The 23,622-nt window shown below is 40.0% G+C and overlaps 1 protein-coding gene across 8 annotated transcripts in view; it reads right to left on the bottom strand.

Annotated features, from left to right (window-relative positions):
• Positions 1–23,622, bottom strand: part of LOC117421521 (calcium uptake protein 3, mitochondrial-like) — a 69,318-nt gene that overhangs the window by 24,675 nt on the left and 21,021 nt on the right. For all 8 annotated transcript variants that reach the window (XM_034036027.3, XM_059026932.1, XM_034036029.3 and 5 more), the window contains exons 2-4: positions 15,996–16,143; positions 3,709–3,740; positions 2,957–3,035 (exon numbers count right to left, since the gene is read on the bottom strand). In XM_034036027.3, the coding sequence (XP_033891918.3) occupies positions 2,957–3,035; positions 3,709–3,740; positions 15,996–16,143 (259 nt within the window). The remainder of the gene's footprint in view (positions 1–2,956; positions 3,036–3,708; positions 3,741–15,995; positions 16,144–23,622) is intronic.

Below are 23,622 nucleotides of genomic sequence, written 5' to 3'. Positions count from 1 at the left end.
CCTCCCAACCATGGTTGTTGTTGTTGTTCTCTTCACAGAAATAGGGAATTAACAACATAATTGACCTCATAAGTGGATGCAAACCAAGAGAATTAAAACACCCCTGAGGCATCGCTGTAGATGTCAGAGGCTTCTTATATTTTGGTAAAGGGGTGTAAAACATCATTAAGTGATCTGTCACTAAATGTGGATTCTTTATTTAGTATTGTGTTCTTCTTTGTTTGATGCTACTCTCTTTGTTACAAAACAAAGACGGGAAGAGCAACTGTCAGGCAACATGTCAGCAGACATAGAAGAAGCTATCTAGCAGGCCTTGAAAGCATTCCCTCTTTTGTTTGTAGTTGCAGACAGTGACAGGAGCACAGATAGTTGTGGTTGACTGCACTGAGTGTTATGGGAGAAAGATCCTAGAATGGCTATTGTACAGACAAAAACGTGCCCCAGTAAACCACAAAGGGGAAAGGCGATTATCTGTGTACCACCCACACATAAAATTATTATTTTTAAATGTAATAGTACTGGACATGTACATAAATAAAGAAACTAGCAAGCCTAAGGCTTTGCCTTCAATTAATTCACAATAGTTTTTTTTTTTCAAAATATCTAATACCAGTTTTTAAACTTACTCTTTCAACAAGTAAACATGTTAGCTCTGCCCTTTTTATATTATCCAAAACAGCAAACCAAAACATTATTATTGTTTTTGAACCAGATGAAAAAATTATCATAAATGCAACCTTCCAAATGATCTAAAAAAAAAGTAATTTAGGTAAATGTAAACACATACTATTTAAAAAAAAAATTGTATTACATTGAAAAGAAATGCTAACAAGTGCGACGTTCTTTCAATGCATACCAAGATGCTATTACAATCGCAGTTACTCATGTATACACTTTTTAGACCGTGCAAAGAATTAAAAGTTTATTTTAAATACAGTAAATACTTAAAATTCCTTCTCAATAGCACTTATGCCACACAGTTTCTATCTTAGCAACCCAAATTGTTTTTTAAATTATTTACCTTAACAAAGCCAAAGCTCAAATGAATGTGGTCAAACAATACAAAAAAAATTCCACAAGATCACTTTATAGAAAGCTTCAATGTCTGAACTGTAATTCAATGCCCTTTTTAGAGTTAATACAGTCCACAGTGATTAGTGGCTGGTATATAAAACTTGTCTCAACACTGCCGAATTCAAACAGCTTTGTACATTTTCAAAGATAGCTTTGTTTAAAGATCACACTAATACTTTTGTGTGGAGCTTCGAAACTTAACGCCAGGATTAAAAAGCTTCAGCCCAACACAGCCCCTCAGTTTCAGTTCCAGAACAGGTATTGGATTCAAGTCAAATAAAAAAGGGAAAGAAAACATCTAAAACCTGACATACAAAATGTAGGACTTAACTCTTCAAAGATCCAATGACAACTTCATCTTTCAGATGAATAGGTTCCGTGGACACATTAACTGTGCAAATCATCTCAACATAATTGGCTTTAAAATATAGCTGTGTTTCTAAAATAGCTTTGTTATGCATGAGTCAGAGGAGTCATTTCTCTGTAATACAGATATGTATTGGAATTGTGGAACAGAGTTTAAATCCTAGTGACATCACATGATTCTATAAAGTCCCCCAAAAAATTCTAAAATATACCCCTAAAGGAGTTGGTGTTAGGGATGCGTTGGTTATGATCGGTTCAGTTTTTGACGTCGGTTTTCGGTAAAACCAAAATGATAGTTTAAAACCGAAAAACCAAACTGCATTTGTGCAGCCAAGGGATCGAGGCATACCATTATTAAACTCCATTATTACTTTTTTTAAAACTGTGATAATAAGGTCAATACAGTGTTATGGCATCACTCATACCAATGTATTCTACAAATCGACACAATGTAGAAAGAATAAAAAAGTGTATTAAGTGATATTGACGAGCAAAACACTTCTAATAATTCAATTTAAAATGCCCTCTAGGCTTATGTCAGCAAAACACTAAAGCTTAAACAGGCCTGCTGCCAGACCCCCAAAAAACATACACAAAGTTCTCGTTTAGTATGCTGGTTTATTATGGCCTGTTACTATAATACACACGACGCTATGGTAAGGCGCTTACACTTGAATTCAATCAACATGCTGATGGAATGCAGCAACAAAATAAATCAGACAAACTAAACTCATTTCAATACATGAACAATAAATTAAGCAACCTTAATATAAATAAAAACTGACCTGCTTACAGAAGCCTATCATTTAAAACAGCTTCCAGATATTTGTCTGCAGTATCCCTTTCGCTTGTTGCAGCTTCACCCAGTTTACCGCTTTTTCCAGTTTCACAGTGTTGTTTCGGGACCCCAACTAACATTTTATTTTCTTTCAGTACTTTTGCATTTGGCTTCAGTTCGGTTTTGGTTTAAGAGAATGACAACCCTAATTGGTGTAAAGGAGATGCTGTTACCATATAACGTATTATTCAGCACCACATTTAAAAAAAAAAAAAAACAATAAAAACTGAATTGGGACATCTGACAAACTAGATAGTGTTGTGTGCATATACTGCAAGTAGTTTGGAACTAAATCGTTGGTAGAGCAATGCAATCTGAATGTAACAGAAGAAAAAACAAAACAAAAAAAACACCTAATAACTTATTGGAATCCCTAATATCATCACTCCTCAAATCGACACAATACATCCCTCAATAGCAAATTTGTTGGCTGTAATGCCAATTATGTTGTTAATGCACTGTTGTGTAAACAAAATGTTATCAGAAACATACAAACACAAGCGTAGCAAAGTACAATTCTTTTTTTAGATTATATTTGTAAGCTATATTTACCACCAAACCAATAGTATTACTTTTTGTGTTAATCTAAACTATGATATGAACAATATGTTTACTGCATATTATTGAAATTCAAAATGTTTTCCCCCTAATATCACATTGGCAATGTAATTCCCTTACCTCCATCAGACAAGTTTCGAAACAGTTTTGATGTCCCTCTCCAAACAGGTGGTGTTTCTGAAAGTATCTGCTCTAACTCCTATAAAACACAACAGAATAATTGAATGAGTTATTTTATTTTGTAAATTAAATAAAACAACCTTTGAGGATTGTATTTTTTAAATTGTATATATGAAAATCCTCAGTTGACTGACTTACCTAAAACTTTCCTAAATAATTTTATTGTACAACTTGTCATGAACATACTGGAATATATTTTACCTATACCAATGATGGTACATAACGTCTACTCTTGTGTAAAGGGGATTTTCCACTAAAACCATTATTTTGTGCCGTTTTTTCAGATAAGACTATAAAACAACACGCTGAATCAAATCATTTCTCTGTAGTAACTATAAAAAGATAATTTATTTTGGAAAAAATGTAAAACCTAGTAGGTTATTAGGTATATATTAAGATATTTATTGTACGCTATTCAAACTAGACAAATACTGCAAAATGTTTGTTATAATTGTTCGTACTGTTCTCTGATTGTATTTCATGAAGTAATTCAAGTACCGTGTTGTGCAAAAGTTTTGCATAACAGGATATCTGAAAGGAAAATATTTGTGGTAAAAAAAATTCATACATATCTACACACACAGAGGGAGAGGGGGGAGAGAGAGAGAGAGAGAGAGAGAGAGAGAGAGAGAGAGAGAGAGAGAGAACTGATTTCAGCTCTTATAACTGTATTTCTGTCAAAAAGGTCTTACCTGCTTTGAAAGTGACTTCCATTGTCTCCTGTCTAATAAAGTTTTTAAGAAAGGCACAGATTAGGAAGACAAAGATAATTGAACATTATCTCAGTGCAAATACCAGTTTAATATAAAATACTAACTTGCTTAAGCAAGTTTACAACCCTTTTTGGACCATTCATTTGACAACCAAATTTAAAGACTAATACAGCTTCATTACAGTTTAATATAAAGTCTGTTCATAATTTAAATAATCCAAAAAACCGACTGCTAGAATACTGGTACGCAGTTTGCATGCACAGCTTTTGCTGAAATACAGTATTTCAGTAGTTGCTAGTAACCAATAAATAGTTCACAACCTTTCATCTAATCTTCAGTAGTGCATTCCAATATGCAATAAAAGTCTTACCTCACAAGATACACGGAGTCATAAAACAATCACTTAAGTGCTTGTTGTTTAATTAAAGTCTTAAGCTTATCACAATTGTCTGATAATAGCTGTGACAATGACCCTCATCTTGACACATTAGAAGTCATATAAAAAGTCCCATATTACAGCTACAGGACATGTTTAACAGGTACTAAAAAAAAGTACTTTGTACCAAATGCTCTTCAGATAAACCCTAATAGTCTTTAAAAAAAAAAAAAAAAGTAAAAAAAGAATTTACATGTGACAAATCTGTACCGTATTTGTTCATTTAAAATGGGTTACATTTATGCATTAAAGAGTAGAAAAATAGGATACCATTAAAGTAACTCCATGTTTGAATGACATTTTACATGTGTCACTATATTTATGTCTTAAAAGGAGCACTAGTTTGAGTTATTCAATCTTATCCAAAGCATCATTTAGCCCTTAGAATACAACTTGATGATTTCAGTCTGAACTTTTCAGACCTAAAGTATACTTACAAAATAATAAACTATATACTTTATAATAAATAAATAAACAAACAGTTACTGTGTTTAGCAAAAACTTGAAAAAAAAATCAGTATGTGGGCAATTCATGCTTGTAGGAGGTGTTTTAGTTAGCGCTGTAATGAAGGGTACATTTTGACCTTCGAAGGTTCGGAACACATTATCGAAAGAAGGTTTGAACCTTTGATAGTACTAATTTGCATAATTTACTGGTGACCTTGTCACCATAGCTACTAGTTTATAGTTGATTGAAAATCCTATTATCTTACAGGTAATCCATATAAATGGAATAAGTAATTCACATGTAGTTTAAAAATATGTTGTATAGAACAGTAATCATGGTTTTCTAATTTAAAATACATGTTGTTTATGTACACATAATTGATGTTGCTTGTAATACATATATAGTAGTGTTGAACAATAATGCAATTTTCAGTTGATTATGGACTGTAAATTATCACAATAATAATGATTATCAGCTGAATAAAATATATAAAGTTTATTGTAATGTGTCTTGTTATTGGTAACTCGTTTACAAATTAAAAAAGAAAACAGTGTTTCAAAAAATGCTTTCCAGTTCATACAAGTTTTAAATTAAAAAATCTCAGCTGTTGAACAGTTTCACGTTCCAAGCACAGATCGGATGTTACTGTAACCCTCGGTTGGGATCTTCATATACAGCTCTTGCTAATTTATTTTTAAACCAAAATGTAGTTGTAACCTTTATAAAATAATGACTAAATAATACTTACACTATATTACTTGCAACTTTCTTTGCACAATGCTGGGTACATTCTTTATAACACCCTAGTCTGTTGAAAATAAATGCTCAGTTTCTCCAAAACGAAACAGCGTATATTTTATGTTTCATACCTATTCTACCATAACACTTAAATTACGTATTGTACACTAGGTATTTGGCATTCAGTACATATTTTATTGAAGCAAATAGAGCCACTATAGGTACCCCTCCCCTCTGCCCCCCCCCCCCCCAACTTTTATTTAATAGGCATTATATAAATCAAAAGATTACATTTGGAATATGAGTGACATTTAATGTGTGATTTACAGTATTCATACATGTCAAATGGGTTCTGTTAACAGAGAGAAAGAAAAAGGAAAAAATCAGAATTCCTGGCTAGCGAATGAACCTTCGAACACAGCCCTAGTTTTAGTATCACCATACTTTCTGGTTTCAGTGTATTGTTGTGTGTGCCACTTGATATAGCTGTACTGGTAATCAGCAGCGTTAATGTCAGTATTTCTTGTTTTATACTTTATACGTTTAAATCAAAGCATTGAAACATTCAAGCTCACCTAATTTCAAGTGCAGAATTAATTATTTTGAATCTGCATCAGCATGTGCTCTGGCAATAAGGGGAATTACCCTTATGTCATCAACACACATTGTTAATGTTAGTCTTTACTACAACCCTTAAAAGCACTTGATATCATAAGTCTGTAATAAGTTGTAGAAAGAAAAGTCAAACTACATTTATCTTGATGGCAAAACTGACACATTTACAAGAAATGAACAAAACAAACTAGCAATGAACTAAAAAACATCACTTTATAAGCCATTCATCTAACCCTGACAATGGTCTTGAAGTGTTCTTGTGCCTTTTCCAATACAGTCAGCTATTTACCCACAGTCAAAAGTTCTTCAGTAATATTTCTTATTTACTCTGTGGCTGGTGCTTTGCTTTGAGACTGCTCAAAGTCTAAATTCTGGCAAAATCTGAAACAACACTATTCAAGGCAAACAGATAACTCTTACGAAAACCCTTACAGCTTCTGCCTAGCCACATAGCAACCAACTAGAAAAGACCTGAAACTTGAAATTCTCAATAAACGATTAGAATTGAAACTGACGGCGCATACACAAGTGAGCTTCATTGAAGACTGCTGAAATGCAATTTTATGTTCCCAGAGCTTATTTAAAACAGTCTGTGGCACATTATCAGACAATAAGAAAGATTACATTGTATATCATACTTAATTTGAATAGTGATTGTAGGCACAATAACAAGCATGTGACAAGTTGTGTAAAACATCTATATGAATACAGTAAAATCACAGTTCATAATCTGAAGAAATAAAGATGTGGCTACAGATTGGCCTGTGTGGCTATTACTGTCAGCATTAAGATTTGCAAACTGAAGGAACACTGGCTCACCACTGTTTCAAATAGTGTTCATGGTTCACAACCTCTTTTTCTCACTTACTGATGCCATCTACAAGAGCTATTCATTAGGATTGCCAAGACGGAAGTTTTTTCTTCTTACGTAGATCTGCCTTTACATTTGAAGTAATACACCTTTCATTTTCTGTAAAGAACTGGTGTTGGTATGTTTAAAAGGACTATTAATGATATTTTTAAAGTTATCTGTTTTCCTCAGATCCAGTGTAGTGTATGCATTTATCATGGGTTTGCTTTTGCTTTGACTATTGTATTAGGGCTGGCGGTGGCCAACAGAGTGCCCCTGTAAAGGGGATGTTTTATTTGAGTGAGCTATGGTTTCTTGCACAAATGTTAGGCAGTTTCTTTTGTTTGCAAATGTATTAAAAGGGATTAAAAACAGATCTATGGCACGTTGCAAACCTGTGGATAAAGTTTCTAACTGTCAGTGTTAGAACAAAGTACTTACACTCAGCCAAACACAAAAGATAAAGCTTGAATATAGAAAATGAAGACCAAAAGCCTTACAATGATTTATCAGGTATTCCAACTAATATTGCACTTCTAGATTATATGTTTTGCTAGATTATATTTGTTGTAAATCATTAACAAATTGTTGTCAAAGCTTTCTGAAGAGCCATAGATGTTTATTTTTATTGATTTATTATAGCCAACAAATCTTTTATTACATGTTCTAAAAGAAGGGAAGACGCACGATTTCTGGTGAGCATTTTATGTGTTTACCTAGGAATAAAACAGACTTCAAGGGGATTTATGTTAATACCTTAACCAAATTATTGTCTTTATCTATTGAGATCATAAAACTAAACAATGCCCCTTTTGAGATAATTGGCTATCAGCATACTTCTCACAAATAGTATCTTCACTGAGTACACATCTCCATGGACTTTACAACCAAAGCATAAAACGACAGGTTACGGATGTAACCCTAGTTCCCTGAAAGAGAAGATGACTGCCAAATTGAATACTTTTGGGATATGCCTGCTTGTCAGGTATTCGCTGAGCATTTTATATCAAAGCTGCCGATAGCCCCCTCTGCGGAGTGACGTCCTCGGTCCCGCCTCACCAAGCTAATAAATAGTCATTGAGTGGAGAATCAGTCTCTTTTGCATTGAACCTGCAAATGCGAGTGATGCAACCTCACAAGGTTGGCGGTCATCTTCTCTTTCAGAGAACCGGGGTTACATCCGTAACCTATCGTTCCATTTCAATTTGAAGATGACCGCCAAATTGAGTACTTTTGGGAAAGTTTACCAGAGCCGTCATGAGGGAGAATTAGCGGACAACATCTGAGGGACATCTCGCTACACCATCTAGTGTTGGTGGTGTGAGTGTGCAACCTCAAGGACCCTACTGCCTATTAAAGGCATAGAGGGATCTACGATATTAAGTTGGTAGAACCTGGAAAACGTATGCGGGGTAGTCCAGCTAGCCGCAGTACATATATTGGTCAACGAGGCACCTCTGAAGAGCCACACCTCTGGTTGAGAGCACGGCCACCCTCCCAGGTGGGGGTAGGCCGTCATTAGTACACACAGTCCACAATCCAATGGGACAGTCGCTGCTTAGAGAGGACTTGACCTCGGGTCCGTTCACCATGACAGACGAAGAGCTGATCAGACTGACGCAGAGTTCTCATCCTATTCACATAGCATCTCAATGCCCGAACTGGGCACAGGGAATTTAATCTCCTATCCGACTCCTCCGCAAAGGGAGGGGGATGGAAAGCCTGTAGTTCCACTGATTGATTCAACTGAAACGCTGTAATCACCTTAGGGAGGAAAGCAGGGTTTGTGCACAGACCCAGACCACCCCCCAACCGGAGTTGGACGCGTCGGTCGTCACCACTTGACGGTTGTAAATAACTCCCATCCTTATGTCTTTGCTCAGGTGAGGGGCTTGCCTCCACCAGCGTAGCGCATTCCAGTTGCAAATAGTAGCTACCCTGTTGTCCGACAGGTAGGCTCGCATTGTAAGGGAATCCAGCTGAAGACCCAAATAAACCGTACTCTGCACCGGTGTTAATTGGCTTTTTGCATCTTTGAGGGTGAGACCCAGCCTTGACTGATGCTCTGTTACAATCGCTGTGTGGGCCACTGCTCCTGCCTGGGACTGCGAACAAATCAGCCAGTCGTCCAGGTAATTCATCATCCTGATCCCTTACAGCCGTAAGGGAGCTAAGATGGCATCCATGCACTTTGAAAACGTGCGTGGGGCTAAGGAGAGGCCGAATGGCAGCATGGAGAACTCGAAGATGCTCCCCTGAAAGGTGAAGAGGAGATATTTCCTGTGCACTGGACGGACAGGAACATGAAAATGCGCGTCCTTCAGGTCCACTGTTGTAAACCAGTCACCCAGCCGGCGATGTGTGACCATCTGGAACCTCCTCTCCCTCAAGAACTCGTTGAGGTGTCTCAGGTCTAGGATGGGGCGAAGGCCGCAATCCTTCTTTGGCACCAAGAAATACCTTGAGGAGAACCCCTCTTTTTGAGAGGTGTGTTCTACGAGACGGATGGCTTGTTTTTGAAGTAGTGTTTCTACCTCTGGTTTGAGGGCCAAGACGAAAGGGAGGAGGTCCCGAGTGGAATTGCAGTGCGTAGCCGGTGTGTACAGTGGCGAGCACCCAAGAGTCAGAGGTGCAATTGTTCCAGTAGTGCAGATGGCGTTGTGGGTACAGGTGGGTCTGCTGCTGGCTCCTTGTCGCTGATGCCTGGAGGCCGTTAGAGCATACAGGATCCTTGGAAAAACCTCCTACTGGGTGGGCTCGCACTAGGGCCGCTTTTGTGTAGTCCACCGGGGGAACTGTGTGAGCCCTACCGCCTCTGCTCCCTCCATGGAGACAAGTGCGGCTGCGCTCTTGGACAAGCTGGGCGCTGAGGCCGGGTGTTCCCAGGAGGATTTGACCCCCTCCAGGAAGTCCGGGAATGCCGGAAAAGGCTGGGAAGGTGGGGTCAAAGTCTGCGCTGGTCTGAAAACAGACCTGCGCTGCTCAGAACTTGCCTTCCAGGGTACCTGGAGGAAGCTGGCAGCCCTTTCCATCAGTGCCGGGAAGGCGCTGGAATCTCAGGCTCCAAGGTGAGCTCGGAGCAGGGAGCTGTTACGAGAGTCAGGTCTGGGTCCTGAGTCTCCGTTTGCAAGAAGGACTCCTCATCCCAGGAAGCCACTAGGGACAGCGCATCCTGTTCCTCCTCGCTCATCACCACATCCTGTTGCTCAACCTCTGTAGCAACCACTGGCAAAGCCAGGGTATGCTCTGGGGCAGGCGCTGGTGGAGCTGGGGCAGGCGCAGGGGGCGACCTGTTGCCTGCTTAAATGCAGCGGGGTACTGCAGTCACAAACCTGAAGAAAGGAGAGAGACAGAAGAAAGAAAAAGAAAACACACTTGTTCCCTTTTTTCATTACACACTAACACACCTTATGGGTGAGTGATGATGTGCGCGGTCTGCTCAACAGTAATGCTAAGGCCTAATGGAGGAAGCGCACGTTATTTATTTATTTACTTACTTATTTATTTATTTATTTATTTATTTATTTATTTATAAAACTACAATGCAGTAGAGAGAGACACTCGACAGCAAGCTGGAGTGCTGTTTTTACTGTAACAGTAAAAACAATAGTAAACAGGTGGCCTGTAGGGGCGTACTGAGGTCGCCCAGAGCCCTCGAGTCAACAGCAGCTGCACAGCAAGGCTGGACTCGCTGGAGGGTCGTGTCTCCCGCTGCAGAGGTAGGCTGATGAAGAAAGACTTATTTACTTTTTTTTTTAAACGAAACGCAGTTGCGTATGCGTTAGGCAAGCCTACTTCCAGCAATTAATTGCAAGGGAACTCACAAAAACTCGAAGAAGGAGCTCTAAAGAGTCAACCACAACTGGAAAAAGGGTCAGAGTAATACTCACCACTTTACCTACCTGTCTGTGAAAGGCAAAAGAGACTGATTCTCCGCTCAATGACTATTTATTACCTCGGTGAGGCGGGACTGAGGACGTCACTCCGCGGAGGGGCCGAGGACGTCACTGTGGGGGGGGGCTTATCAGCAGCTTTGATATAAAATGCTCAGCGAATACCTGACAAGCAGGCATATCCCAAAAGTATTGAATTTGGCGGTCATCTTCGAATTGAAAGGGAACCATACATTTCATGAAGATGTTTCTTCATACATAGTAAGAACACCAGAAGTGTAACTATAACTTCTGGAACAAGCCATACTTACGATAATAAAAACAGCCCGTTCATAAACGATTTCCTCCGCATAAACAATAATTCAGGCCAGTAACATAAAGTACACTATCTTCAATAAGTACTGTCTGTATATCCCAGACAATGGCGGCGTTTACATGCACAAGTCATGACAGTTTTCCTCACAACCTGTTTGCCATACTTTTCAGGAAATGTGTTGCTATGCAGTTCTGACTTAGGAAAAAAATTCTAGAAAAAAAACTGGCCGTACCAATGCAGATTACTCAATTCATAGTCATTTAGGGGAGGGGGTATTTAAATGTCCGTGTCTGCTTACTAAGTAGGAAAAGAACGACCCTGAATATCGTGAGGAGAGCTTCATGCATTGCCATGAAGATAAAAACATTTAACAAGAGAAATGAATTCACGTGTTGTGGTGCACATTCTGAATTACACCGCGCATTAGCTACTCGTTTCTCTGGTTACCTTTCTAACAGACTGTAACAGGGCGAGCAGCCCTGTACGGATTTATTTATTTTTAGAACAGGGTTTCCCCCCATCCGCCCCTGTATTATTTTGTATTATTATTATTATTATTATAATTTAGGGTTTTGTTATGTTTATTATTGTATTTATAGATGACGGCATAGCCGAATGTTTGCTTGTTTTGTATTAAGTAGGGTGGATGGGAAGCCCCATCCACACAGTAATTAGAAAGCTTGTGCAGAAGGTGGCCATCTCCCGAATTAATTAGGTGATTTAATTTGTTGCTAATCGGGAGATGGTCACCTGTATAAAAAGCCTGCAGCTCTCCAGCTCGTGTGTGGGGTGTATGAGAGAGTGGAGAGAGCGAGAGGAACGAGACAAAACGAAACTTAATAATAGACATAGGAACAGTGAAGGCAATCTGCCCAGCCTGACCTGTGTTTTATTTATATTTTGTGTTCATGATTTGTTTTATTTAAATATTTATTTTCGGTGGGTCTCCCGAGCGGCGCATCCAGTAAAAGCACTCGCTAGAGTGCAGGATGCGCTCTATAGTCTGGACGTCGACTAAAACCTTTTGTTTTATATTTAAAAATAAAACGGCAAACGTCGCCTTTAACTGCAGTCCCTGGTGTCAGTTTCCCTTCCTGCTTCTGCCGTAACGTCACCGCCCAGTCATTCCTGTCACACGTGGTGTCCAGCGTGGGATCACCAGCGCCTCCTGGACTCAGGCAGAAGAGGGTACTGCAGTTTTTTGTTTGTTTTTTTTTCAATTTTTTTTTCGATTTTTACTTGTGTGTGGAGAAAAGGAGAGTGAGGATGGGAAGGAAGAGCTGCAGAAAGCAGCAAAAGTGGCGGCAACAGCAACAACTGCCACCAGGGGACGTCGGCCCTAGCTACGTGGTAGACGAGTGGTGCCCTGGTTGTGGGGAGTTTGGGCACACCGTGGCCATCTGCCCCACCCAATACCAGGGAGAGGAGTGGGCTGCCCAAGCGAGCCAGGACCAGGTACCCCGGGGGAGACCCCAGAAGCGGGAGCTACCAGCCGCGGCCACAAAGCATGACTGCTGGTGCTTCATCTGCGGTGAGCAGGGGCATTCCCCACTCAACTGCCCTCTCCTGTCAGAGGGGTGCTTGCTGCGCCCATTCCCACCAGCAGAGGGAGAGTGCCTGCTGGTCCCGTCTCCACCACCTCTGACGACAGGAGCAGAGCAGCAGGAGCTGCCTCTGTCTCCACCACCGCCAGCAGAGGAAGAATACCTGCTGGTTCCAGCTCCATCGCCGTGGGAAGACTGCGGGTCGCTCCCACCTCCACCAGCAGAGGTAGAGTACCTGCTGGTTCCACCTCCATCGCCGCCACCAGCGGAGGGAGCATGCCTGCTGGTTTCCCCGCTGCAGCCAGAAGGGGAGGGGCCCTTGCCGCCTTCGCAGCCAGAAGGGGAGGAGCCCCTGCCGCCTTCGCAGCCAGAAGGGGAGGAGCCCCTGCCGCCTTCGCAGCCAGAAGGGGAGGAGCCCCTGCCGCCTTCGCAGCCTGAAGGGGAGGAGCCCCTGCCGCCTTCGCAGCCAGAAGGGGAGGAGCAGCAGGAGCTGTCTCTGCCTCCACCACCACCACCACCCGAGGGAGAGGAGCAGGAGCTGCCTCTCCCTTCAAGACAGGATGGACCGGGACAAGATGCTGGTGGTCCGCAGCCGCCCTTGCATAGGCTGCTAAGCAGGGCAAGGGGAAAAACTACTGGGTCGCAGCGGGTGAGAAGAGGGCCAACCCCAGCACCACTGCTGCTCCTGGCTCCCCTCCTGCAATCGCCTCCCGAGGGTCTGCTGCTGCCGTCGCCTCCTGAGGGACCGCTGCCGCCCTGTCATGCATCACCCGGGGATGCCTGTTCGCCATCGCCTGGGCCTGCCTGCAGATCCCCCCCAGTTACAGGGTACGAGGGAGAAGTGGAGCTCCCGCTGCCGCCTCCATGGCCAGGGGCTACCCTCCAGAGGGCCGAGCCGCTGCTGCCATCGCCTGGGGAGTTTGGGCACACCGTGGCCATCTGCCCCACCCAATACCACTTACTCTGCATGCCTGTGGTAGAGTGGCATGTGGTCAAGGCTGGTCAATGACAGGAATAGTAAACTGCTGCCGTCGCCTGGGGTCGTCGCTGGCTCTGCTTCTCCTGAGGTCGCTGAGGGTCCTGCTTCGCCTGGAGTTGTCGCTGGCTCTTCTTCGCCTGGGGTTACTACACTGTGGCCGGAGCCCCATGAAGGGGAGCTGCCGGCCACGAAGAAGGGCGGGGAGGTCAGGAGACCAGCTCCCCCAACCGCACTTTCGCGGCAGGATAGCGTGTGGCAGGAGCCCCGGAAGAGGGAGCTGCCAGCCACAAAGAAGTGGGGGGTGCCGGACCTCCCACCATGGCCACCATGCAGCTCTCCAGCTCGTGTGTGGGATGTATGAGAGAGTGGAGAGAGTGAGAGGAACGAGACAAAACGAAACTTTAATTAAAAATAGACATAGGAACAGTGAAGGCAATCTGCCCAGCCTGACCTGTGTTTTATTTATTTATTTTGTGTTCGTGATTTGTTTTATTTAAATATTTATTTTCACCCTTTTGTTTTATATTTTGTATTTAAAAATAAAACGGCAAACGCCGCCTTTAACTGCAGTCCCTAGAGTCAGTTTCCCTTCCTGCTTCTGCCGTGAGTTACCGCCAAGCCATTCCTGTCACACACACACACACACACACACACACACACAATTATATAAAACATAATTTCTGCAGGTTTTACTACTTAGAATTTATATTTCTGTCTGTGTGTTTGTGGAACATCTAAAAGTTACATAAACACTAGAACCGCCTCTAACATGTTTTTATTTTGAATATAACCTACAATATTAAATATTTATATATATATATATATATATATATATATATATATATATATATATATATATATATATATATAGACACACACACACAAGCCTGTTGTTATCTCTACTGGACCTGGCAGCCATCAATTCCTTCATTTTGTACAAGGTAGATGAGATTTCATCTTGAAGCTAGCCACAGCGCTTCAGCAGAAACATTTCGATCAGAAAGCTGCAGGCTGGTCAACCTGGATTCTGTGCTGCGAGTGACACACACGCAAGATAAATCATGTTACTTTCATTTTAGATTAAAAACTACTTTTGTTTTTACAGTTTTGTATGTGCATTTACCTGTTTGCACACTAGTTTCTTTTGAAATGTTTATTTTATTATAGTTTCTCATTTTTTGAAGTAGTGCTTAATATGTGGCAAGTTAGAAAATAAACCCTTTTATGTTTAATTGTTCATTTAAATACGGTGTTTCAGCTGTGCAGATGTTTGATATGATGTGCCTGAATAAAACTTTTGAGTTGTATCCTGTAGTTTGTCTTTCATTTTAATATTGATGGTGTTTAAAATGTACTGCGGTGGTTGTAGTGTTGAAGTAGTCCATAAATGTACAGCGTGTGTGTGTGTTGGGGGGTGCCTATGTTTTGTACGGCCTTTCTGCTGGAGATTATGTGATATTAAGTCAGAAAAACAGGATCTTGACTGCTGAAACCTCGTGAGCCAGCTATTTATATCGTGAGAAAGCGATTGACCCTGCCCTTAAAGTCGCGCTGCCAAAGGGATGTCCTTTTGCTGTTTCACCATGTATTCGCGTGACAACATCACACAGTCATGACTGCAGAGTCGATTTTCAAGTGCATGTAAACCAAGCCAATGAAAACAAACAATAAACACTAAAATAGTGTCAATTACATTCAAAAGTGTTCATAAGGCTTGCATTGGAAAGAAAAAACAGAAACAACTGTGATAACACTGTAAATAGGGTGTAGGAACGCCATGAGAAGCCAGGATGATGTGTTGAAATGGTTTTGGGAGTATACCATTTTTTATTCCTCACCACCTAAAACAAGAACTGGTTATTTCCATTTTAATTAGAAATCTCATATAAATAAAACCAATAATAGTGCCTTTGGAACACTACCTGCTTTGTGGTAAACACTTTTGGTAACAACAGTTTAATATCCATTACACAGATGAGCACTAAAATTGATGCTGGTTAAGCTGTTAGCTCCATGCAGGTGTTGTGTCTCATTGGGTTATTTACAATCATGGCTACTTCAGACAATGTATGAAGACACTAATTTCCTAAATACATATCCTCTAAGCATCACCTGCAAACAATTCCCAATTTACCTGTATGTGTTCAGATCTATTTTGATAGCACGTCTAAATCAATGGGATTAGGAAGATTATCCATGCACACCACATGAAAGAAGACTGTCTAGGAAAATACACTGATGTTTAAAGCTGTAGAACAGCTACCTGAGGTCATTGTAATGCATCACCTTTAGAATGAATGAATACTTTACAGTAGGTGAATACATAAGTGTCCTGAATAATATCCTCCTATACAGAGAACACACAATGTATTCTAGCACTGTACATCAAATTAGTTGTTTAGCCAACTGTTTGTAAGCAAATTAGTTTACTTATTTTCATCACTTACATTTGGGCTCATCCATAGTGACAGACTCAATGAAATTCTGTGGGGTCATGTAGAGTTGGCCCTCATATTCAACAGAGGAAAACATGCGGAATCTTTGCTCATGAGAAGAAATGTAGACATCTCCATCTTCAAAATCCAGACCTCTGGACTAAAACAAAGCAAACACAAAACTGTTCAGACTTCACACATTTCCGTAACTCAAGGCCTTTTGTCTTCAGTGTGACTAACGTAATTGTACCTCACAAATTAATTCCACTTTAATTGCACTTACATTGTCTGTTCATTTCACCCCAACAGTGTGTTCTGGGTGAAAGCATTTGTCAGTCAATTGGGGAAGCAGCGGATTGGTTATTGACAGGGAAAAAGCCATGACGAGGCATGAACAATTTCACCGTCCAGATCAAAAGACTCAGGAATTGCAGACAGTAAAATCATGGCTTACAAACAGAGATTTATTTAACATAGTGTAGTACCAGATATCTGGTTTGCTTAAACATGTGTTTAATTTAAAAACTGCACATTTTAGACCGATATAATGAATAGATGTTTATTAGAACATTTATGTAACTATTTTGAAGCTATAATTAATTTAACTGTATCCTAAATGTGTGTTGAATATATATGGTTAATTGTGAAAGTGTTTATACAGTAGCATGTTACCAAAGAACAGTTTTCAATAAAGTTTTAAGTTCTGTATGTTGTACTGCATCTTAAAAGCTGACATGCTGACTCATAAGAGCATTTCTACCAATGTAGAAGGCCAGTGTGGGGCCTGGTTTCTGCAATGATGACTCCTCCCATAACCAGGTTTCTAAAAATGGTGACTCATTGTCATGGGAGTCTGGCTGGGGTAAATAGGCTTTAAATGACTCACCCCAGTATAGCTAAAGAAATGATTGGGGGAACCATTGCACTTAACATCTTTTACATATTTTGAATTGGCAACTAAACAGGTTCTAAATTTTTCACTCCTAGGCATCATTCTGTACATTACTTACATTTACAGTATTTTTCTTATCCAAAAATAGGAAACTGGTACAGTTTTAAACATTTCTTGGTACATTTCCATGTTTGAGCTTTTTCCTTTAATATAGGCCAACATTGGCAAAAAGTTGCATTGCATGCACTGAGCCTGTTCTTCAACCAGAAATGAGATTTTTGTGAACAAAAACAAAACAAACTGTATGCCATCTGCGACTGGATTGTATGTGAGAAGAAAGAAGTAGCCTAACTCTACAGTAGGTCAGAGTTCAAAGTCATTGTCACATTTGGCATTGTGACAGGGCAGACCCTGCACATGCAAATGTTTTTGTATTTTTTGGTTGTGTAAATAAAGGTTAAAATGTTTTGAATTTAAGTTTGGCAGGGATGGGGTTAAATCCAAATCTCTGCCAAATCCATGTGCAGAATGTGGCTGGGACTTAATTGAATAACTGGTGATCAATTAAGCCCAGCCACATGATATAAAAGAGAGGAACTCGATCCTTTGTTTGGGGAGAGATGTATAGTTCAGTGAAGGCGCTGCTAAGTCTGAACTTTTGTTTAAACCTTTTGTTTTGTTTATTTGTTTAATAAAAGAGTGCAAAAACACTGAACTGCCTCTGGGTTTACTATTCCTGTCGTTGACCAGCCTTGACCACATGCCACTCTACCACAGTCATGCAGAGTAAGTGGTGCAGTATTAGATTTTTCCCCCAAGGAGTTTCCATAACATTCAAATATGAAGTTACCAGTTTAAATGGTTTATGACACATTTGCAGTTGTAGGTGGGGCAGCAGCAGATTTGCAAACTCATACAAGCTTCCCTCCCAGGGAAGCTTTATGAACACTGTAGATAAATGAGCATCCAGGGTTTGTGCACAATTGTTCAACCTTATATTGTACTAACATTTGTACAGTATGACATTGGAATCAACTTGCAAAACTGCATTTAATACACTATTTCAGTATCCATGCAATAAGACTTTCTCTGTCAATCAAGATTAGCTTGATCAAAAAACGTTTGTCCCATAAACTCAACATGTTGTCCCGTTTATAACAGCCAGCCGACAACGGTGCTCAAAAAACCTTTATTAAATCAACAAGAAAATGTAAACCTTGGGGTTTATGATGTCACATAAATAAGGCCCTGTGAAAATAGTGGAAATTTTCTTTAAAATTCATGGCAGTGTCACGGGTAAAGTATCGTATTTCGCAGAAGTATTTTATTAATTATATGTACAGATCATTACTATTTTTATAAACATCAAATATAGATATAAATGCACTGACATCATCAAAATCAACGTCAAACTTATTCAAGCACTTTACAATAGCTTGTGAAACGGTGTTGTAATTAACACCCTGTAGGTAAAGTGTATCTGCAAGGACAGCTTTCAGTTCTAGTACGTCAGATGCATGTTCACCATTTGGGTCTTGCAAAACAAATACAATGTGTAACCCATACTGACTTTGGGCATCAGTCGACTGATCAGTGACCACTGACAAGCAACCAGACTGTTTTACCAATTCCATAATCTCCTGCTTGTGACACTCAGCAACTTTAGGTAAGTATTTATGTCTCAGCTGGGCTGATGAAAGAATCACTCCACCATTTGCTACACTGAAGAATTTACTTTTGGTTGTCCAATTTTTCAAGAGGGATATTTGCACAAACAAACGCCTCTGTCAGGTCAAAATTTAATATGTTTTGTGCTTCACGGTTTTCAGTGGACTTTTGGAACATGGAAGTCACTGTTTTTTGTTTATTTGCAAGTAAAGCAGTCGCAGTACTGCTCTGGATTTCCGCCAAATCCAGGACACTTACTGACATATGTTGAACAAAAAATGCTTTTTACAGTTTTTAGACTATGAAACTATTGCCAAATCGAAGTAACGGTTTATTCTATGTAAGATTTAAGTTTTATTTAGTCAATATCTTACTTGAAATGTATAATTTGTTCATGTTATTTTTAGATACAACACTAACATGCTATTATTTCTAAGCACCCTCCTTTATTCCTCGATTCATTTTTATACTTCAAATGTAATGATAGCAATTTCAAAAATAATAATTTGTAGTGATAAACGAGTATAATCTGTAAACTTGTAACTACTAATTAATACAATTATTAGCTCTGGCAGATATTTTCCCAACAATAGTATTAAAAAACAAGTTATACAAGCCTTAAACGGATAATCAGTTCTTCTTAAAAGAGATTCTTAGAAATACAAAACTCAACCTAAATAAAATCTGTACACGTCTGTACACTGAAGATACATTCCCTAAAAGTTAGCCAATGGGTTGTACTGTTAGAAAACAGCTGTTGATTTTATAGTTCATAGATGTTTTATGCCATGGACAGTTTTAATTTGTACAGATTGTATCAAACTAGTTCAAAGAATTGTTCTCCATAGCATTCTATTTTTTTTTTTTTTTTTTTTACATAATGTGGTAGTTTTCACAATCAATGGCCATTTCAAATATATTGTGTGTACTGTGTACTTTTTTAGCACAGAAATTGCAGGTGTATAGCCCCCCCCCCCCCCCCCCACTTTAAAACACCTGCACTTCATAGCATTTGTACATATATTTCCCCTTGGATCTTAACACTTACTTCATATGCCAAATGCTCTAGGGAATCTTACCTTGTCAAAAACTGTGAATAAACTATATTAAGTCACCCAACAGTACAAACGTATTGGACCAGGTTGAAAAATTCTACCTTTATTCTCAAAAAACTAAGGCTATGTATTGCCTGGAGCATCTGAAATTTATAGATGTACTGTATATATGAGCTTAAACATCACAAGACTGTTAGAGGGGTACACATCTTTTTACTACTATTGTGGAAGAAAAAAATGACAAAGGGTTTCGAATCTTTGAAGAAGTTGTCCATTGATACCAATGTTCTACACTTAAACCTGTACACCTGTATCCCACCCATTAAAGAAAAAGGAAAGAACTTGCCCTGGCATGCACATGGTTTTTATATATATAAACCCAAAGAATCATTGTTTGTTTAGCAGTACACCACAATCCCTCCCTCTTGTTTAAGACAATCTGAAACCCTTATGGTGTTCTTCAACATGACCCTGACATTACTGTAACTCTACAAGTTTTAAAGCCATCTGGTCTGTCATATAGGCCTACAATTTTATGCTGAAAATTCTATAAAATTCTTAATTAAGTCAGGGTTTTTAATTTTTTTTTTAACATATGGCACTTACAGTACAAGGTAGTAGGGGGCACCAATCTCTTTGGGGCACTTGGTGCCGGTGGGGGAGAAAATTGGTAAATGGTGTATTTTGGCGCATTTTTGCATGTTTTAAGCATGTGCTAGTAGTGGTCACAGCAAGGCGAGATCAACAAGAAGGATATTTGAGTTTTGAAGCATCAAGGCCCCTGCAACACAAGACTGACTGAAAAAAAGAACATGTATTTGCTTTTAATCACAACAGTTTAATTGTATACCACTACAAAGAACATCGCTGCAATAGTCTGATTCAGATCCTGTGTGTGACTCACCCGAAGGGAGGCCAAGCTCCTGTACAGCAACACTAACTTCTGCTTGCACTTCTTGGGTTTCAGTGGAAGTCTGAGAGCTCTGAGTATTATTTTTGAAATAATCCCTAATTAAAGTGTGTGTACTCGTGGCAGGTTTTCGTTTTGTCGCTATTTGCCGGCATAGGACGTTCAAAACACTTATGCAAAAAAACACTCTGGGTGTTATGAGGGTACGTTCAAAACACTTCGGTCACATCCATAACGCTGCATCTGTTAAAAACAATCCCCTACTTATTTTCAAAACACTCTCCCGTTAACAACACTCTACTATAAGTTCAAAGCATTTATATTGCTTTTTGTATACTTGTATTGTGTGCCCTAGTAATACACAAATAGTAACTGAGCTGCCAACCCCAAATACAATTGAACTGAATGCATATAATCCATTTTTTTTTTTTAGAAGGGGGTGTTTATGTCTAAATTCATTTTGTGGTCGAATATGGGGGTAAAATTGTAGAAGGGAGATCCATAGTACCTCATAGTAGACCGAATAGTATGCAGTCTTTACCCTGGAAATGTAAGGTAGGCGTTACAAAATGTGGGGTGGAAAAAATAAATGTAGTTCTTGCTGTTTAAATGAGGAATGAAATACCCCAGAATGCCACAGCTATCCAAGAACACTGATTGACTGGATAATACACCTGTTTGTAATTTAGTAAGCCAGGCAGGTATACAAGGACAGGTTTCAAATTCAAACACAATAGCTGTCTGTGTGAAGGTAAGGACCTGTGTAGACCTGAATGTGGTGTACGTTAAAACAAAGTACATTAAATCTGTGATTAGTGAATAATATATTTAGTCAGTACGCCGGATTAGCGGTCTGACTGAAAGTTAGTTGTATTGTTAAAAGAAGCTGTGTTCCCACTGGAAAAGGGACACCGTGGAACAAATAAACATACAGGTTCCGTCCTGTTTAAACCCATCCTTTGCTGTCGAGAGCGCTTTATCCCCCAGAGACAGTGTTAGGAACCCAGAACTGTGATCAAAGTTATACTTTAATTAAAGAAGCTCTGTCACAATTTGCAATTATAAAAACTTTTTTACATTGTTAATGTATAATTCATTGTATTACTTTCAGCAAACAGTATGAAATGCTAAACTGAAATCACAAGCCCTTTTCGAAGTGTTTATGTTTGAAATGTGTAATACTATAATTATAACAAATTTTTTAAATGATTGTTGCATGATAAAATGGTATTCGCTTTTATGTTGAATTGCTCCGACTGTGGTTTCGTTGACGAATCCTCTATCGCTCTATCGCTATTAGAAAACAATTTATTTCTTTATTTTCTTCGGTGAGGAATAGTCCCTAACATAATTAAAATTGAAAAACTTGTTCACGTAGTGAACAAGTTATTATTATTATGCTGTGTGGTCCAGTGGTTAAAGAAAAGGGCTTGTAACCAGGAGGTCCCTGGTTCAAATACCACCTCAGGCACTGTCTCATTTTGTGACCCTGAGCAAGTCACTTAACCTCCTTGTGCTCCGTCTTTCGGATGAGACGTAGTTGTAAGTGACTCTGCAGCTGATGCATAGTTCACACAGTTACATTATTGTTTACAGACGGGCGCTCGATTGAGACTTGCTGCCTGCTAGGCTTGGTTGAGGGGAAGGGCAGCAAGTGATTGGCTGTGCTGGACCTCAATCAGCAGGTGGACGGGTCTTGACCGAGTGTTCGTCAGTTTAAAAACATCCGCGGGAGATGGTTCGGGGCGACTGCAACGCCATGCCAGAGGGGAGCGGCGTATACTCGGGAGGAGAGGGTCCGCTCTGCAGGAACGACTGCTACGCAACCCTGAGGCTGCAAGCAGTGCTTGTGAAGGCAATGCCCAGCCAAGGCCGTATGAAGCAGCACGAGTCGTTGTATGAATACCGGCTCATGAGTAGGTTAGTTAGGGGATTGTGATCCCATGTGATGTATAGCGAGGGTTGCGTAGTGTAGGCGGTTCCTGGAGCGGGACGCCTCGTTTTATAAGGCTAGCGCTCGCCCTCTGGGGCACCTTTTATTTGTAGTTTTTGTACTGTGTTTTATTTTGCCTTTTGTACAGCTTGCTGTATGTGTCCTCTGTGCGTTACCATGGCTGGTAATGTCACATGACCACATTTTACTTTCTTTTCTGTTGGTATTAATAAATCCTGCGCGCCTGTGCCGGCGTTTCGACTCCACCCTCCAATGTCTCTCTGTGTTGCTTGAACAGCGGTGATCCACGCACCTGACGTAAGACCCTGTCACAAGCTGGCAGGGAGAGGATTGGCTGGTGCGGAAAGAACTGAAACAAGGTTGGCATTTGACTGGCTGGTTTTGAGGGAGGGTGTTGTTTGGATCCAGCTGATAACAGAATTGTGGACCAATCGTGTCTTTCCTGTTGATTTGCTTTCCAGTAGCTGTGAATTGAGCCGTCATTACGGTGTCCTGTCACAGACATGATTTCGCTTGTCTCTAGACCAGCGTCAGAAAGTATGTTTAAGTAGTTTTTATGTTTTCAGATTAGTTGTAGATTAGAATGTTAAAGGGAAAAAGCAGGTATTTATGTGTGGATTGATTTAAAATTTAATTTACAGTTAAGCACTTCAACGTTCCAGCGGGCATCTATGCAAAATAGAAGCTTGCTAGATCTGAAGCTGATTGACTGTTCACACTCAGTCATTTTCTAATACAAATTCTATTCTATCATGGATTTTAGGTGCGACATAAAATCAGAGATATGCTACCTAGAGCGATTTATCAACCATAAACCCGAGACAGAATTGCAGGGCTCGAAATTAACGCTGGCCATGCAGCAATTGCAGAGAGTGCCCTTCTCAATAGCCACATTGCCCCTTAAAATGTAAGTCTATTCACGGCTATTATGGCCATAGTGCCCTTTCAGTTACAGCAACTAGAGATGCTTGGATAAGTGTTTGGATTTTATTTATTTATTTATTTTATTTATTTCTTAGCAGACGCCCTTATCCAGGGCGACTTACAATTGTTACACGATATCACATTATTTCACATTATACAGATCACATTATTTTTTACATACATATTACCCATTTGGGTTTGGGTTTTTACTGGAGCAATCTAGGTAACGGGTACAA

Source organism: Acipenser ruthenus, chromosome 1 (assembly GCF_902713425.1).
Source record: "Acipenser ruthenus chromosome 1, fAciRut3.2 maternal haplotype, whole genome shotgun sequence".
Classification (NCBI taxonomy): Eukaryota; Metazoa; Chordata; class Actinopteri; order Acipenseriformes; family Acipenseridae; genus Acipenser; species Acipenser ruthenus.
Note: the sequence above shows the minus strand (reverse complement) of the source record. Positions and strands in the feature narration are given on the sequence as shown.